Genomic DNA, 18621 nt, shown 5'->3' with positions numbered 1-18621 from the left:
CGGCAAATCGGCGATGAAGGCGCGAGGACCTCCTTGAGCGAGAAGTGTTGTTTGTCAGAGCCCGCCATGTTAGAAATATAATGCATCTGTCGTGTTGTGGCTCAGAAGTAACTGCATCCAATTACCTGTTAGCAGTGTCTCGCTTCTTGCTTCAGACACCGGCAATTAGGGTAGCAATGGGATTGTGTGTGTCCAACCTAGGCTGTCAGACATGATGGGCTTGCTGCGCTGTGGGTCGGGAGGGATAGTGAACCGGGTTGCATTTCAACTGCCTAAGGCGGATGAGACATGAACAGGGGAAACATTGTCTCCGATTGTTGAACATCTTTATGAAATGTCGGTCTTTGCTAGACGAGGAGAGATTTAAAGTAGAATGTTAAAAGTAAAAATGCTCCTCAGCGACCTCACGGCATGGCTGCAAGAGCTTCTTCAAAGAAGCATCGGTGAGCATTACTTGTTGAAAATATGCCTGGCAATGCCTTCTGCCGGAGCATTCTTCTTCCTGCAGTTGTGTTAATTTATAAATCTCTTGCGTAGGGCAAAAGTCACTTCCTGATGTTTTAGCTGCAGATCAGCATCCGGAAGATGTTTACCATCTGTACCAAGTGTGCGCTAGAGCCGATGGCATCAGGCCAGTAATCACTACTTCATAAATTCTGGCTGCTGCCAAACAACAAAGTCTCTACTTTAGACCAGTTAAGATGGAGTCAGTTTTGTCCATCCATCCCTTGGTTTTCCAGAAGGTATTTTGGAAACTATCTGCCAATGACAGTTTGCCTCTTATATGGGTGGGAAACCACTTGCTTGTTATTGGTCTAAGTATGGAATTGAAGACCCATGGATCAGGTAAGCTAGGCTCAAGGAATAAAATACACAATGAGCTAGGATGAGAGCACCGACCCATGGGTGACTTCAGGTAGTGAAACAGAGACCCACATTAGTAGCATAATGGCGTTTTGAGTCCAACCTAATATAAAGGAATCAAACCTGCACCTGTGACGATATGGATGGACTTTAAGTTAATGGTATTTACTGTAGTCTGTTACCAGGCAATGTCAGGCCTAAACAGGCTAGAATAAATGAAACCTATTGAGTGCAGTGCAGCGAAGGGTGAGTAATGTCTGTGTGAGTGTAGGTTGAGCAGTGTGCCTGTATGAGTCCAGTGTGAGTGATGTGGATGGATGAATGCAGGCTTAGTGATGTGTCAGGGAAGGGTGAGTAGTGTGCCTATGTGAATGCGGGGAGAGTGATGTATCTGTGAAGTGCAAAGAGACTTGTCTGGTTACTCACAGAGATGTTTGCCAAGCCACCTCTTTCTCAAATTTGCTTGAGAATGCACCATTTGCCCACTCTTTTTTCAAAATGTTCTCGGCTAACCCCTTGTAGGTGGTTAGGGCTCCCTCGCTACGCTCGCTCGCCACAGTACAGTAATTGCGCCTCACCACTTTCAAATGTCACCAGCCACCACTGTTCGTCGGACCATTCGGCTTAGGCGCTACTAATGAAGTCACCCCTTTTTTCCTTATAGAAGACTTTTTTTTCTTTCCCCACAAACTATTAAACAACCTAATCATGGGGTGGGCTTCATCTGCATACTTTTTAAAATCATATAGTGAGTGGAGTACACCCATATAAATTTGTGCTAAAACTGCTACGTTACCCTCGATCATTGATCACTTAACCCTCCTCCTGTTTATTGGTTTTAAAAGGTCAGGATTGATTACCACTGGGCGTGGCCAGCACCATGGCCGGTTAAGGCGTGCAGCAGCGTAGCTCCTCAAAGGCTGCCTCCCGATCCGCCTTTAAAACCCATTCTGCAGCCAAATAAACAAACTGACCTGGGACGGAGGGTGTCCTGAGCCATTACGAGGAGTGAAAGCGGAGATTCCGGTGTCACCGACCGGGGAATCGTTCCGAGGTCCCCTCTCCACGCGCCGGACTGCAGCAACATGGCGGCCGCCGGACCCCAAGTGCTTGGAGCGCGGTGAGCTTGGATCCTAGCCCGGACCCAGCTGGGTGTACCAAGAGGGGGGACTCGTAAGGACCCGAAAACACCCGGTGCGGCCCCCAACACAGACTTTCCCCCCCTCCCCTAGCCGACTGGAGGCTCGGAGCCGAGAGCGACCTACACCAACATGGCGCCCGGAGCACTGTGAGTAAGCGACTGGCTCCGGAAGGCGCTGCATGCTGACGGCGACTTGGCGGAGGGGGCTGGTGTGCGGCGCTCAGGTGCGGGTGAGAGGAGGTCTACCGGGCCGGTGGACGGGGCTCCGCTGCGGTGAAGATCGGGGCCCGCACACGTGCAGTGACCGAGAACTGGTTCCCCGGGGGCATGGTGAGGCGCGCCCGACGAGAGCGGCGACCAGAGTGAGGCACCGGGACGGGAACTCCGGCCGAGGAAGGGCCTCCACTGCCCCGCGTGAGTCCCGCTGCGAGTGCGGCCCCTGCCCCCCCCCGGACCTCGCTGCTGAGGGCGGGAGCCGCTGCCGGGCTCCGATACAGGCCTGCCCCCTGGACAACACACCGGGCGGGGCAGGAATACTGTTGGCAGACCCTCGGCTGGACAGAGAGGCTGCCTGAGGGGTTTTGGGCTGCACTGACGCCGCTCGGTGGCCGTTCCCCCGTGGCCCTAAATGTAAGAAGACCACGTGTCGGTGGTGGGGAACGGCTGCATTCGGCCCGGGTGCTCCCTGAGCCGTAGGAACCGCGACCTCACACCCCCCACGGATGCCGCGGCTTGGAGTTGTGCAGGACCCCACGGGCCACCCCACCCCATTGTGAGTACGCCAGGAGGCCCTGCTTTGGGGGCGCACTCACGGCGGATGATGGCTCGAGTATGGGTGGCGGAGTGAGGCATCGGGAGGTCGCACCTGGCAGACAGCGGTGTTGAGATAGGCCCAGCGCCTGAGGTCAGACACAGAAGCCGGAAGGAGTGGGAGCCACGGGCAAGGACGCACTTGGCTAAGGACTAGTTGAGTAGGCACGGGCTCGGGTTCGGAGACAGGAAGAAAACGCAAGGGAGGTAACAACAGGTGGGGCCTGTGCGGGCAACAGCGGAAGACTGCGAGAGGCCAGTTCGTGGGGCATACACCCGGAGGCATCCGCCAGGGCCGACATCCAATACTCACTGCCCAGGGGCAGCAGCTCAAGGACGACAATGGGGAAAAAGGAGAACCCGGCGAAAGGTCCCAAACTAGGCCCAATGGACAACTTTGCTGCGCCACGTCTGGCGGCGGAGGGCCTCCCGGCAGCCACATCCGGTCGCTCTGACACAGATTTGCTGATGGCGGCGATCCAGGCCTCCCGCACTGATATTCAAGAATTCAGGGCAGCGTTGGAGGTCAAAATAGGCGAGGTGGGGTCCGAGGTGACACTCCTGAGGCAAGACTTCCGAAATTTATCTGACAGGGTCGCCTCGGCGGAAACGCGCATGGGTGAGGCCGAGGATTCGATCACGACCCTCCGAAGAGACATGGCGGAGCTGCAAGCCTCCCACCGCCAACTGGCTTGGAAAGTGGACGATGCTGAAAATGGAGCCAGGCGTAATAACCTGCGCTTTGTTGGTTTTAGAGAGGGAATCGAAAAGAATGACATGATATCCTTCCTACACGCGTGGCTCAAGGAGACGTTCCCACAGGCACAGTTTTCACCATGCTTCATAAAAGAAAGGGCGCACAGGGCTCTCCTTGCGAAACCACCTGAAGGGGCGAGGCCGCGTCCGGTCATCGCTCGTTTCTTGAACTTTGCAGACAGAGACCTCATACTGAGAGAGGCGAGGAAGTTGGGCGAGATTCGTCTGGAAAACTCCCAGATCATGATATTCCCAGAATATAGCCAAGAGGTGCAAAAGCAAAGGCGTTCCTTTGATTCGGTGAAAGCCAAACTTAGAGACCTAAAAATATCCTACATGCTATTGTTCCCGGCAAAGCTTAAAGTGATCTTCAACGAACAGACACTTTTTTTCACTCATCCGGAGGACGCTTGGCAATGGCTGGAGGAGCGCCCCATCCTCACCAGTAGGGAGACAGCGAGACGTGATGCATTGGATAAGTCTGTGAGAAAAGCGACACGTTGGGAACTCCCGAAACCCCAAAGACTGAAATTTAGGCGCTCGAAAAGGCCCACCCCAGCAACGCCATACAGGGGACGAGATACCGGGAGGACCCGGAGAGGGCGCTCTGCCTCCCCGGGAGGTACAACAGCACAGGGATCGAGGTTTACAGTACTGCGCACCGCGACGAGATCGGAAGGAGAGGAGGATGAGATGCTCGAGAGCCCCACCTCGGGTGGAAAAGGAGAAGAAGATGGGGGGCAATCAGACCACCCGTTGGTGAAAGAGATCAGAGTGCTGGAGCGGGACATGTCGGGACAGCACAGTGCTCCAGAATCGGACACTCAAAAATCTAAATCCTAGCAATGGAGGACTCATCGTGCGCAACACAACTGGCTTCCAATGACACGGTGAAGTGATGGTGAATCGCAGACTCGATGAACTTGCAGGAATAGAATGGCAGCCTGCAGCATGAAAGCACGCAAGTTGACACACCCCTCTTATCAGTGTTTTGTTTGCCTTGTTTATAGGGTTGTTTGGTGCTTATTAGGGTGGGTGTGGTGGGTGGGCGACAGGCCTACTCCTTCGGAAAGCTATGTCTGACAATCGGTCACAACTGGAAGGGGAGGGAGGTGGGGTGGGGGAGGGGGGACTTTCAATTTGTTGGGGTAGGGTACGGGATGGGCACCGGGTGGGACAACTGAAGACTCAGGTAGGGGAACACCGTAGCAAGCATTGTCTTCGCAACACCGCCGGCTGTAAGTGCGAGCTCACTCATGGTCAATACACCTTCCCATGGCCGGTACCGTAGCAACACCGCAGGTGGCAGGCAAGTGGCTGGACATACTGACGTGGAATGTTAATGGGCTGGGATCAAAAATCAAGAGAGGGTTGGTAAACACATCCATCAAAAAGACAGACCCCGATATCATCTTTCTGCAGGAGACTCATCTCAGGGGCACTCAGTGTGCCTTCATCGCTAGGGTCAACTACAGAGTATTGGTCAATGCAGGTTATACTTCTGATTCTAGGGGAGTGACAGTCATGGTTAAAAAATCCAAACCCTTCGCCATCACACGCACGTGGCTCGACCCACAAGGCACATACGCGGGAGTTCAGGGCATTTGGAATAGGCACACGTACACCTTGATCTCAGTGTATGCACCACCCAAGCTGCAGTCACGCACTTACGCAGCGGTAGCGAACATCCTCCTAGACTCAGCAGACAACACAGGTGGTAGGGGGGGACTTTAATGACGTGATGGACGTTACTCTTGATAGATCCAGCACCACAGTCGACGGCCAACATAGGACTGCCTTATTTGACACGATATCTTCCATGGGGCTAACGGACACTTGGCGGTGGCTCCACCCAACGCAACGCGCCTATTCCTATTACTCCGGGGCGCATCGGACGTTCTCGCGTCTTGACTATGTTTTCATGCCTAGACAATGGCTGACAGTAGGAGATGTAGCTGAGTATAGAGCCAGGGGTATTTCTGATCATTCACCTTTGCATGTACGAGTAGGGCGAGACAGAGCCAGGGACACTGGGCACTGGCGGCTCGCAGCATGGGACCTTCAGGACACAAAGATACTAAAAGACGTGAGGACAGACATTAAGATTTATTTTGAGGACAATGTAGGCTCAGTTGCCTCGAAAATCACGCTGTGGGAGGCCCTGAAACCAGTCATGCGTGATAGGATTCGACTTAGACTAGGGGAAGACAGACGGAGACGTCAGACGGAGGTGGCAGCCCTGGAACAGTCTATCCTTAAGTGTGAGGGGGATTACTTAGCTCACAGGTCCGAAGACTCCCTGCGGAAGCTACTTGATGCCCAGAAACAGTATCGGGATTTGGTGACTAACGAGGCTAAGACACAATCACTGGCTACCCTGCATAGATTATATGGCGTAGGAGATAAGTCAGGGAAGCTACTGGCTTGGCTTAGTAGGAAAGAAAGAGCCGAGAGATGGATGGGTAGCATACACACGACAGGAGGCGCTACGGTCAAAACAGATGTAGAGATAGCAGACGCTTTTGCCACTCATTATGCCGCCTTCTATGCAGCACGCGAACTGGCGACATACGAGGAGGCCCTACTGTATTTAGACGACGCCACCCTACCGGTCCTTCCCCCGGAGGACGCGGCGACACTAGACGCTGACATATCATTGGAGGACATCGCTAATGCTATAGCCAGGCTCCGCCCGGGTAAATCACCAGGCCCAAATGGATTCCCCGCGGAACTCTTCAAACGCACATCAGACCTGTTGACCCCCCACCTTCGAGGCCTCTTACTGGACGCCTTTGAAGCAGGTGAACTCCCACCAGATCTTACTATGGCTACAGTAATACCAATCCACAAAGAGGGCAAGCCGCGGAATGACTGTGCCTCATACCGACCGATATCTTTACTTAATACGGAAGTAAAAGTGCTGGCGACCATCCTGGCGGTCCGCCTAAGGGCGGTCATAACTGGCTTGGTTCATATGGACCAATCTGGCTTCCTACCCGACAGGGCGACAAAGCTAAACCTCAGAAGAACACACAACTGGCTCCAGGAGGTAAAGGAGAGGGAGGATCCACACTGGTTCCTCTCCCTGGACGCCGAGAAAGCGTTCGATGCGGTACACTGGCCCTTTCTGATGGCAGTGCTCCAAAAGTTTGGGTTCGGATCAAAGTTCACGGCGTGGATCAGACTACTATATACTGGCCCGAGGGTAAGGGTCAATGGAACACTCTCCTGAGAATTCCCTATTCAGAGAGGTGCTAGGCAGGGTTGCCCCCTGTCCCCACTTCTCTTTACTCTCGTCATTGAAGTACTGGCGGCCAGAATCCGACATAACATAAATATCCACGGGTTCATGGACGAGGCGGGGACACTATCTCCCGAGAAGATTTCGCTATATGCGGACGACGTCCTGCTCTATATAACAGAGCCTGGGACGACAGTGCCAGAGCTTTTCCGGGAACTGGAACGCTACGGGGAGATGGCGGGACACAGAATCAATTGGCACAAATCAGTACTGTATGACCCGAAGGGGAGAAACCAGTGGGGGAGTCTACCGGGGGAACTACTAACCACAACAGAAGGGTTCCAATACCTGGGGGTCTTCTTAACGACAAATGTCCCTCTCTCGTTCCCAAAAAACTTGGAGCGAATCATGGTGAGCGCCAGGATAGATATGGACCATTGGAGGCGGCTCCCTTTAACAATCCTGGGCAGGGCTGCCATGTATAAAATGGTCATACTACCGAAATTTTTATACGCCCTCCAAAACAAGTACTATCCGCTACCTGCTGCGGTCTTCACTAAGATCCATGCAGATTTGAGATCTTTTCTCTGGCTCGGCAAGCAGGCAAGGGTGGCCTTAGCCACACTGCAATGACACCAGTACAGCGGGGGAATCTCGCTTCCCAACCTGGAGGCCTATTACTGGGCGGAACACCTGACTCCAATCAACGATTGGCTCCATGCGGCGGCAGACCACCCGACATATTCCCTAGAAAGAGCCAAGCTAGCAGTAGAAACATATTGCGGTATCTTTACGGGGACACGAGGAGAGCACACCTTCTCCCTGCTAAAATCATCACGCTAAGGGCGTGGACGACAGCTACGAAACGCATGGGCTGGGAACAGAAACCCACACTGCAAACACCCCTATGGCACTGTTGCTGGTTACGTGAACTGCATAAACTGCGCGGATTCCGGAGATGGGACGACATTGGCATCTCCACCATCGGGGATGTGATAGCCAAGGGGGAACTGAAGTCGTTCAGAGCTCTTCAATTGGAGTTCGGGCTACATAACACGCAACACTTCAAATACACCCAGCTGCGCCATGCCTGGAGGGCCCAAAATATCTCGCTGCTTGAAATCCCTGAATACGCACCTGTGGTAGGGAGGCTGCTCCAGGAACACATGGTGGGACCGGCGGTGTCCCTTACATATAAGACTTTGAACCAATCATATGCTGGGGGACCTGACAAAACTGAGGCACGTGTGGGAGGGGGAGGTAGGGGAAATGGAGGACCTGGACTGGGAGATAGTCCTGATGCACCCCCGAGAGGTGGCCATCAAGTCCAGGTTGCGACTGATCCAATTTAACTTTCTTCACAGAACATACTTTGATAGGGTACGCCTTCAGAAGATGGGGAAAATAGAGGAACCAAAGTGCCTTAGGTGTCGACAGGGAGAGGGAGATTTCTTTCATACGGTATGGACCTGCACGGTAATTCAGAAGTATTGGTCCAGATCTTTCGGGAACTCGAAAAGGTCCTTGAGGCCCCCATACCACGGGACCCCAAACTGGCACTGCTAGGTATGACGACCGAGGTGGACTTGACCCGCCCACTAACCATTTTCCTGGTCCTGGCGCTGGTGGTCGCCAAACGGGACATTGCGAAACATTGGGGAGTGCCAGAGCCCCCAGCTCTAGAGGAGTGGAGGAGAGGATTAGACCTGTATATGGCAGCGGAAAGGGTCACATACAAGGCAAGAGGCTGTCCCCGAAAATTTAGGAAGGTCTGGTCTAAATGGGGACACTATCACGGACTGGATGGGGGGCTGCAGTGAGATGTGGAAGGTGGAGGGACTGCACCACCGCCTTCAACCAGATGGGGAGTAGGAGGGTTTGGATGGTCCGATATACGATCACACGAGGGGGGGAGGGCCACTGGCTGCGCCGGGTCCTGCTCAAATGTACATGACAGACTAAGAGTGGGAGGGAGGAAGGGCGGGAATGTATGCGATAATGACATGTTTTTAAAATCTACTAGTGGATGGCTGGATCCTAACTTGAGTTTTTACTACGGTTTGACCACCCGGGGGTGAGGGAGGGGGGTGGGGGTGGGGGGGGGGGAAGGTTACATTACTTAAGATAAAAAAGAAAAAGCAGAACCATGGGAAGTCTTCAATAGACTATGGTCGGCACTCATGGATGTTCCTAATATGCTGACAACGCAAGCCGCCCGACCTCCAGGGTGTGGGCTGAATGGCAGTGTATCCCTCGGAGTGCGAGATATTAACAGCTATGGTATTCAGAGACTCATATACAGTTTATATATTAACCCCTTGTGTTTCTGCAATAAAAATATTTAATTAAAAAAAAAAAGGATTGATTACCACTTTTGATGCCTGTGGTTGATAAAAAATATGTTCCAGTTCTAGTGCAAAGGCGTTATTGGTCACCATCTGATCGTTCTATTACCCGCATGTCAATAAGGAAATGCCAGTATAGCATATCCATCAGGAAATAGTCGATCCTTTTCTGACAGTTAACCCTTTGATAGGTATACCTCAGATCTCTTTCAGAACTAGTACGTCCGTTGCAGGCTCTCAGGCCATATTTTAATGGAAAGGATCTGAACTGAAAAGCCACTTCAGTATTTCTGGCAAAGCCAACCTGGGTCAGTCAAGTAATCCCCCTCCTCATCCTCTTCCTCTGTGAGGTTTGATAGCATTTCCAGGGGTTCATAGGAGACATTCAAGTACCCAGCAAGTAATACGCAACAACCATCTTCAAAACTTTCCATGAACTCATCCAGGACTAGAATAGTAGGTGAAACCTGGGGCTGAGCGGGAAATCTATTGTATATATTTACCAGAGGAATAGACCCTTTTTACTTGGCAGTTACGAGTCTCAAAGCCAGGAGATCTTTGGACTTTAAATGATATTTTTTGATGGAACAATTCAAATACATTTAACTCCAAATAATAAAGCCCCTATTTGCCGGAACGGCTGGGATAGGCGATGCCTCAATACTAAAGTTTGAAAAACCCACCTGATGGATCAACTCTGAGGCCCAGTAACAACTGGAAGACTAGAAAAGAATGATTTTCCAAGTCCCTGTTTAGTGCACAGCTGCAGACTGCTGACACATTACTCCGGTCAGCTATTAAACTAAATGTTTGGTCCTGCATAGTTTGAATAGCAGCTTCATTAAGGGTATCGGGTCATAATTAAATAATTTGTTGAAACTTATGAGGGGGTCGAGCAAGTAGAAAATTAAATTCACACACATTTACGATCAAGGTAACAGAGCTAAACACAAATCCCAGTATTAGCAGAACAAATTAAACAATTTCGTAGCAACACAGCACCTTTTTAGCGAGCCTAAAGCGTCTGGCGAAATAAATACTAATTACTACTTAGATCTCAAAGGTTAGATCAAGACAGTTGTTAATAGCTGCCAGAGACCAAAGGCCAATGTTACTGACCACATCACGGCTCAGAGGTTCTTGTGACGAGCAGACAAAGGTCACGTTCATCAAGCAGGCTGACCATCTCTGACAAAGCAACCAAACAAACAGCTGAGTAGATTAACCAAAATAAAACTTACATCGAACTTCCCACGGTTCTGCTCCATTTTGACTTTGCTTCCTGACAAGTACTGCCAGGCACGACCACGCAAGGAGGGAGGGATTCCCTTCTGACACCTTAATCGAATCTGCAATAGAACAAAGGGGGAATTAGACGAAACAGAAGCAACAAGGAGATATGGACACGGAGGAGATGTAATAAACAGTCAAAATAGGACATTCATTTGCTGTAATTTAGATGCATATGCTACTTAAATTCCGGGATGAGATAGGAAAGGCATCTTGGCCAGATGGTAACATTACATGCAAGAAACTATCCACCAAGATGTACCCCATAAAAGGTCTACCGCCTTAGTAGCATTTCCATATGTTAGAAGAGTTGATAAACTCATTAGTTGTGCGCAAGTATTACTAAAGACTGTTTAGCAACAAGAGTACTCAGAGACAGTTCAGATGACTCAGATGTTGAGGGAAAGACGACAAGGAGAGAAACTAATCTATGAACATGGAAATCCCAAACAAATATAGGGAGGTACTCTGGGTGGGACCATAGGCCTCATGTACGAAGATTTTTTGAGATTGCAAAAAGGCCAGATTCACAGAACCAGGTCATTTACGACCACAAAAATAATTTTTTGATGTACAAATAACAAATCTGTAATCTGTTACAGAATCAAAATGTGGGTGTGCAATTCGGTATTTAGAATGGAAGTATTTAGGACGTCCCTTCCAAATACTGATTTGCATTGGTATGTATTACTGTTTTGCGACCTTATTTCTGGTCACAAAACATTAATATTTTATCAACACCTCGAAGGAGGTGATAACCTATTCGCAAATGGGAAGAGGTCCCCAAAGGACCGCTTCCCCTTGAGAATGTAAAACAAATATTTTTTTAGGAGCAGGCAGTGATCCCGCGGACCACTGCTTTTTCTTAAAAAATGAAACTTCAAAGTTTTTTTTTTATGCATCCTGATTTCTTTTAAGGAAAACAGTTGCTTTATAAAAAATAAAAAAAGTTTGCTTTATTAAAAAGCCAGACAATGTGGTCACCATCCTTGTGATTGCTTTGATTCATAGAGGGGCACAAATTACGACCTCTCTCATTAAATTTGCAACTCCACCAGGAATTGCTATTTTAAAGAGAATTCTTTAGTACGTTAGGAATTGTGATTTGCACACTGCGATTGCTTAAGATTAAGCAGGACTAAATTTGATTGGTATAAGGCTGTAGTGGAGATTATTTCCATCACCTTGTTATTTGTCAAACTGGAATTTGGACAAAGGAAAAGGCAAAACGTTATCTTTCTGCATTTCGTATCTTCACACTTCTTGATTGACCGGCCATTCACTGAAACTTTGCATTTATGTATATAAGCATGCAGGTATGCATTTACATACAAAGTAAACACAAGGAGTTGATGGACGGAGTGCTGAAACTTTTCAAACACTTGCACCCGGTCAAGAGCTGGTTTGAATCTATCATCGTTCTTTAGCTCACTTTGCCTTACTCGTTTGGACCCAGCCATTGGCTGCTGATCCTCGATTGTGGTTAAAATGAACAAAGTGCAGGAGGTGAGTGACTGGGGAAAGAAAGTAGTTCCTGTGGATGTGCCTGAATTGATCCATAAGTGGAGAAGCAACAGCTGTGGTAATGTTCAGGGCAATCCTAGTGTTTTACTCTGGGTAATCACAAAACACTTTTTTACTTCCACTGCTCCCATAATAGCCTTCTCTGAGGCTGAAGCTTGAACTCTCCCGCTACGTGAGCCCAGGTAGTTCCCTCTATTGGTCTGGAATCCGCTCTTCCCTGTGATTATGAGCAACACATTGTGTTTCACTGAAAGCAACCTTGTGAGAAGAACTCTCTCGATTGTGGGCAAAGACACATCTTGTAGTGTTTGTTTGTTTTTGAGGAATGTTACGATTTCGCATTAAGCAAAAAGGTGTATTCTGGTAGCTTTTTTACCTTCGACATTCCCATCCTTTAGTCTTATTATACCCTGAAAAGGGAGGGAAATGTGGACCTTAAACTTAGCTGGAAGGTTTCCAGATACTATAAACATTTCTTACTTTACAGTTAGGCTCCTGGATTCAAGGACAATTGATGACCTATCTGTGGCTGCGCCAAGAGTAGACTGACTGGTCCAAGATGGACAGTTCTATGGTTAAAATATGCTCATAAGAGTCTAGGGAGCAAGTATAGATTATAATCTAGAAGTAGTAAGGTCAAAGAGTGGGTCCAAACTCAAAGCTCATTTAGCCCTTAGCATAACTGCACAAAAGAAAAGGTTGAGCCAAAGGCTTATTCACTGAATATGGATGTATATTGAATATTAAGGAGAAGTGCCTGAAGGTATCTGGGATGTGTGTAATTCAAAGCCAAGTACAGATTATCCCTCGTTGGAGGTTTGAGCAGACCAGAGGAAAGTGCACTTCCTGAACAGAAAATTCTGTGGGAGAACGTTGGCTTCGTATATCTAAGCATTCAGGTGGCACACTGGAAGAAGGATCAGTTAGAAGTAACATGGGACAAATTGTGCAGGGCTCAGTAACTTTCTGGACACTATCACTAATGGATACGAGTAGGGTATCAGTGGACGAGATGGTCCTTCTGCCATGCAGTTTATATTCTCTGCAGGGAGCAATCATTCCACACCCAGCACCTAAGGCTTGGAACGCCTGCTGGGTCAACAGCCTTGGACAGGTGAATGCCTGCTGGGTCAACAGTCTTGGACAGGTATTCACTGCAGGGTCAAGCTAGACTTCATGAAGCTTCCCTGGGAAAGAGACGAGGAATACAGTTCCCTGATCAAGAACTACATTACATGGTTTAGCACCCACAGCATGCGGTCCATTGGTTCGACAATCAACCTAATTGGGAGACGGAGCTCCTTAAACGAACAAGCTTGCAGGAATTACTGATGGTGGTGGATCGGTCATCCCCAAAATGTTAACACAATATGTAAGGTTGACAGAGTCTGGTAAGCAGTGGACATGATGTGCAGCTGTGGTCCCTGCAACCTTTTTTTCTAACATGTTTTATTACTATTTTCTTAACACCACTTTCATTTCAGATGATTTACCCCATCCCCCCAAATACAACTTTGCAGGTTCAGTTGTACCTATTTATATGAGACAGACCTGTCTACCTAACCCATTGCTTTGTACCCTGGACAATACACCAGACTCACATCATCACATTTACTCTTCGCCAATAGTCAACTGTAAAGACCAAGGCTATTTTTATCATGACAGATGCTTCTCCCGTGGCCTCTCTCTTTTGTTTTTCGGTTTGTCACTACTGTAAATCTGGCATGTGAACCATAATCTTCCAGGGAGTCTGATCCATTTTCCCAAGTCTCTAACCTGCCACTTTTGGCCGTCTTTGCAGCTATGAGGCAGAGGAATCACTATTTATGCGGTTACCTATTGCACCACATATTCTTTTTATGCTTTGATCTTGGGCCCTTTGTGGTCTTCAAGTGCATCGCTAGTCTCCATTTGGTTAGTGTGGGCATCAATCCAAAATTCCACCCTGAGGTTTTTTGTCTTCAGGTGAAAAAAAACGTAGCACATATGCTTCCGATACTATACGCACCAAAGATTACAGGGTCTCATGTATGTGGTTTACCACTGCTCTCCAGTACTCGTATATGAAGGGGCACTCCCATGTCATGTGCCTCAGATATGCATTTGGTAAATCACACCTAGAAACCCTTACCAATCCTGGGTCAAATAGCTTAATCTCACTGGCATACAGTAAACTCTATATAAGAAGTAGTGCTGAATTAACTTGAACCTACTGTTTTTGGACACATTAACTACATGTTCTACTGACCTGTTCCCCGTTTCTTCACTTGGTCCCTCATCAGGAGCCTCTTCCCAACTAGTCCTCAAACCAGTATGGTGAAGTCTCATAGTGTCACAGCTATACGGACAGTTACTGTGGACTATCTTGAAAACTTGTAATAACTTTCCAATGGTACCAACAAGCCTTTTAAAAAAAAAAAGAGCAAGAAAGTGACAGAAGTGGCACAATAGAGGTAGGTAGGCTGCCTAATGGCTAGGAACTTATTGGTGGCAGAAAGTTCATAATGTTCAGTAATAAGCGTACAACATTTGAGATACAGAAAGGGCAGTTTCTACAATATGCAATACTGGTGCAGACTACCAGGTAAATCAAGATTGCTAGAGGCCCCAGGATAACGGACACCTTCAAAGCACAGACTGTTTACTAACAAACAGAGCACTGAGAGGATCCAGAGAGGAAGGATCGGCCAAGGCTAAATTACTGCCAAGAGTCAATAATTGGCAAAGAATGGGAGAGAGCATGCCTTCATGCTAACGGAATAGCTTGCAAAAAAACAGGGTTAAGCTGGTCCAATTTAATTGCTTGCATATAAAATTGATGGCCCATTCCAAGTTGCCCAGAAAATACCCGGAGCACCTACCAGGGGGCACTTCTCTGAAAGTGATGCAGAATCCCTGCTCACAACATGGACTTTCCCATGGATGCAGGTACTGTCCAAGCTGCAACCTAGAATAAGGGCAGCACTTATTGGGAATCACTTCCAAACCCAAGTGTGGCAGATTATGCTACACGTTCACCCTGCAAAGAACCTCAGGCAAAAAAACACAAGGCAATGCATTGGCCCAGGGAAGGACAACTGAGAAGATGGCTGAGAGATATGAGAGAGTGTGCATAAGCAAAAGAAAGCAACACGAGGCTCACTAGAAGTGATGATGAACTAACTGTGGATTTAATCGTGTGGGCAATAATAGTGCAGGTGTAGACAGACACTATGTCCTCTTGAAGGAGCAGTAGCTGAGGGTTTCAGGAGGTAACATGCCCCTTATCCCCTTCAATGCTGATGACGAACTCAGCTCTTCATCAGCCACGGGGAGCGTGTGCGGATGACGAGCTGAGTTCGTCATCTAAAGCGGCTTTTAGAAAAAAAACGTGTAGCGGAAAAATGACCGCCGCAGCGATGCGGTTAATTTGGGACTGTGCAAGTAGAAGAGAGGAGTTGGCCTAGGGGCTAGGGCGGTCGACCTCGGAGGTGGGGAACCAGGTTCGAGTCTCAGTAGGGACTCGCAACATCCTGTGATTCTGGGCAAATCACTTAATCTCCCCGTGCCTAACAAAAATTAATGTGTCCTCATGTAACGCGACTGGTGCGTGTGTAAAGCGCTCTGATACCCTATACCAGAGGTCTTCAATCTGTGGGGCGCGACCCCCAGGGGGGTCGTGGAGTCCTGGGAAGGGGGTCGCCGATTCTGTCAGAGTGCAGTTCCTGGCGTCGGGCTGATTGAGGGTGCTCACGGCGGAGGCCTTATTCACACCAAGGTGTGAAAAACATTAAAGCCTCATTAACAAGTAAAGGTCTTTTGAAGACCTGTGAAGTACTCTGGTGTGCCTTTGTATATGCCCCTGAGGCTGTTTCAGCAGGGCTCACATACACGAGCTGGGGGGGCTGGGGGAGGAGGCTGTAGCCTTTTGAGTTCAATGGACTTCGCTGTGGAGTTTATTTTAATTTGTAACGTTTTATATAGCGCTAGTTTAACCTGTAGGTATCTTAGTGTGCCAGTGGAATGGTGGCTGCTGGTCTCGCCTGCTTTCTGCCACCTCTCCTGGGTCCCCCCCCCCCCCCCCCCCCCCTCGCACTCATTGTCTGTGCATTTTCGCACACCCCTGCCCACATTCTGCTGTCCTTGGATGGATTTCGCACCACCCTCCCCCTGCCAGCACTCCGCTGTCCGTGATTTTTTGCCCCCCCCCACGCCCGCATGATAATTGGGATTTCTGTGTGAGAATGACAACACTCGTTTGAAACAAACAGACATGGAGAAAACCTTTCAATCATCCTTTGGATTGTCTGTTGCATGACATTACCTGCAAAAGGGGTGAGTGAAACATGTGTGGTCCTTTTGCAAGCCTCTCCGCATTATAACTGGGGGTGTTCAAAGTCTGCTTAACTTCCTTTGCACAATTATGCGAAATTTCAGCAATTGTGTTCGGAATTCAAAACTGGCATTTGATGATGTTTGTAGCTTTAGACAGGAAGATGCATTTTGTGCATAAAAAAGTGTTAAATAAACACGAACATTAGCTGCCCGCACTCTGTCATTCGGGTTGTTCACATGCATACATATGTGTGTGTGTGTGTGTACATGTGTGTGTATGTATGTATGTATATATATATATATATATATATATATATATATATATATATATATATATATATATATATATGGATAGATGTGTGAAAAGGTGGGTGGGTGGAGGATGAATGGATGGATGAAAGGGTGGATGGATGAAGGATGGATGGATAAAAGGTTGCATGGATGGATGTGTGAAAAGGTGGGGGATGAATGGTGGGTGGATGGATGGATGGATGAAAGGGTGGATGGATGAAGGATGAATGTATGTAAGGATTGAAGGATGAAAGGGTGGGTGGATGGATGTATGGATGGAAGGATGGAATGATGAAAGGATGGATGGATGTGTGAAAAGGTGGGTGGATGAATGATGAGTGGATGGATGTAAAGATGAAAGGGTGGATGGATGAAGGATGGATGGATGTGTGAAAAGGTGGATTGAGGATGGATGAAAGGGTGGATGGATGAAAGGGTGGATGGATGAAAGGGTGGATGGATGGAAGGGTAGATGGATGTATGGATGGAAGCAAGGATGAAGGAAGGATGGATGGATGTAAGGATGAAAGGATGGATGTGTGAAAAGGTGGGTGGATGTGTGAAAAGGTGGGTGGATGAATGATGAGTGGATGGATGAATGATGAGTGGATGGATGAATGATGAGTGGATGGATGAATGATGAGTGGATGGATGTAAAGATGAAAGGGTGGATGGATGAAGGATGGATGGATGTGTGAAAAGATGGATGGATGGGTGGATGGATGGAGGATGGATGTATGGATGAAAGGGTGGATGGATGTATGGATGGAATAATGAAAGGATGGATGAATGATGTATGGATGGAAGGATGAAAGGGTGGATGGATGTATGGATGGATAAAAGGTTGCATGGATGAATGATGGATGTGTGAAAAGGCGGGTGGATGAATAATAGGTGGATGGATGGACGGGTGGATAGGTAAAGGATGGATGCATGGAAGGATGAAAGGATGGATGGATGATGGATGTATGGATGGAAGGAAGGATGAAAGGGTGGATGGGTGAAGGATGGATGGATGGATGTGTGGAAGTGTGGGTGGATGAATGATGAATGAATGATGGATGGATGGATGTGATGAGGTCTAACAGGCGCATTTATGGTTGTAGATAGTTGTTGATGATGAGGAGTACCAGTTTCTAAAATCTTTTGTCGGAAGGGGGTCCTTACGCCTAAAAAGGTTTTACAAGGGGGTCCTGGCATCAAAAAGTTTGAAGACCTCTGCCCTATACCTTCCGGCCAAGTTAATACAAAGATGCATGCGAGATAGTCAATGGATTACACAGACACAGATGGAACCGAGGTCAGGGAGGGGCACTGCTGCCTCCGTGAAGTGGAATAAATTAGAAGGTGCACATGGGGGTCCTTAATTTCACTGGAATATTACCACTCCATTCTAAGTTAAAGGGAGGGTCTAAAGTGTTGTGTGAGAGACTACATCAAACATGAGGTGCCTGCAGAAGTCTGGGAATTTTTTACAAAATATATAACCGTGTCTTTGATATCATTGTGCATCTTGAGATTTTTAAAATGGAAAATAAAGATATTAGAAAAATGATGTATCTATGCTGGTTTGGCTACAACAATAACAAAGGTTTCAGACAAAATAAAAAAATAGTGAGTCAATTATGTTATGCTAGTTGTAAATAAACAAAAAGAGAGAGGCCAAATCAGTCTCAGAATTGCCACTAAATTGGAGCGAGATAGATAAGGATCACACACTCACTTTGGGTGAATAGGAAGGCCCTCACACACCGACCTGGTCAGTGTCATGCTTCATCATCGGGCCCCACCAAAGAGGCAGAGTGCCTCTTTGGTGTGCTACGACGCCAGAAAGACTGCGGAGCTGGTTGTGTGAAGAGGGGCGTGTTGTGAGGGTGAGTGAAATTAAAAGTGTCTAAGAGGGTATCAAGAAAATAATTTTAATAGGTGATCCCTAAGACACGTATTACAGGTATTATGTGTCTGAATTTAATTGCCAAGGTTTAGGAATGGTAAAATTCAGAGAAATACAATAAATCAGTCAGTCAACATGTTTCTGCCATATG

General features: G+C 48.1%; 1 protein-coding gene across 1 annotated transcript in view; it reads right to left on the bottom strand.

Annotated features, from left to right (window-relative positions):
* Positions 1 to 18621, bottom strand: part of TBC1D10A (TBC1 domain family member 10A) — a 434628-nt gene that overhangs the window by 181889 nt on the left and 234118 nt on the right. Inside the window, exon 3 of the mRNA XM_086943207.1 lies at positions 10399 to 10506. Coding sequence (XP_086799333.1) covers positions 10399 to 10506 — 108 coding nt within the window. The remainder of the gene's footprint in view (positions 1 to 10398; positions 10507 to 18621) is intronic.

Source organism: Lissotriton vulgaris, chromosome 11 (genome assembly GCF_964263255.1).
Source record: "Lissotriton vulgaris chromosome 11, aLisVul1.2, whole genome shotgun sequence".
Taxonomy (NCBI): Eukaryota; Metazoa; Chordata; class Amphibia; order Caudata; family Salamandridae; genus Lissotriton; species Lissotriton vulgaris.
Note: the sequence above shows the minus strand (reverse complement) of the source record. Positions and strands in the feature narration are given on the sequence as shown.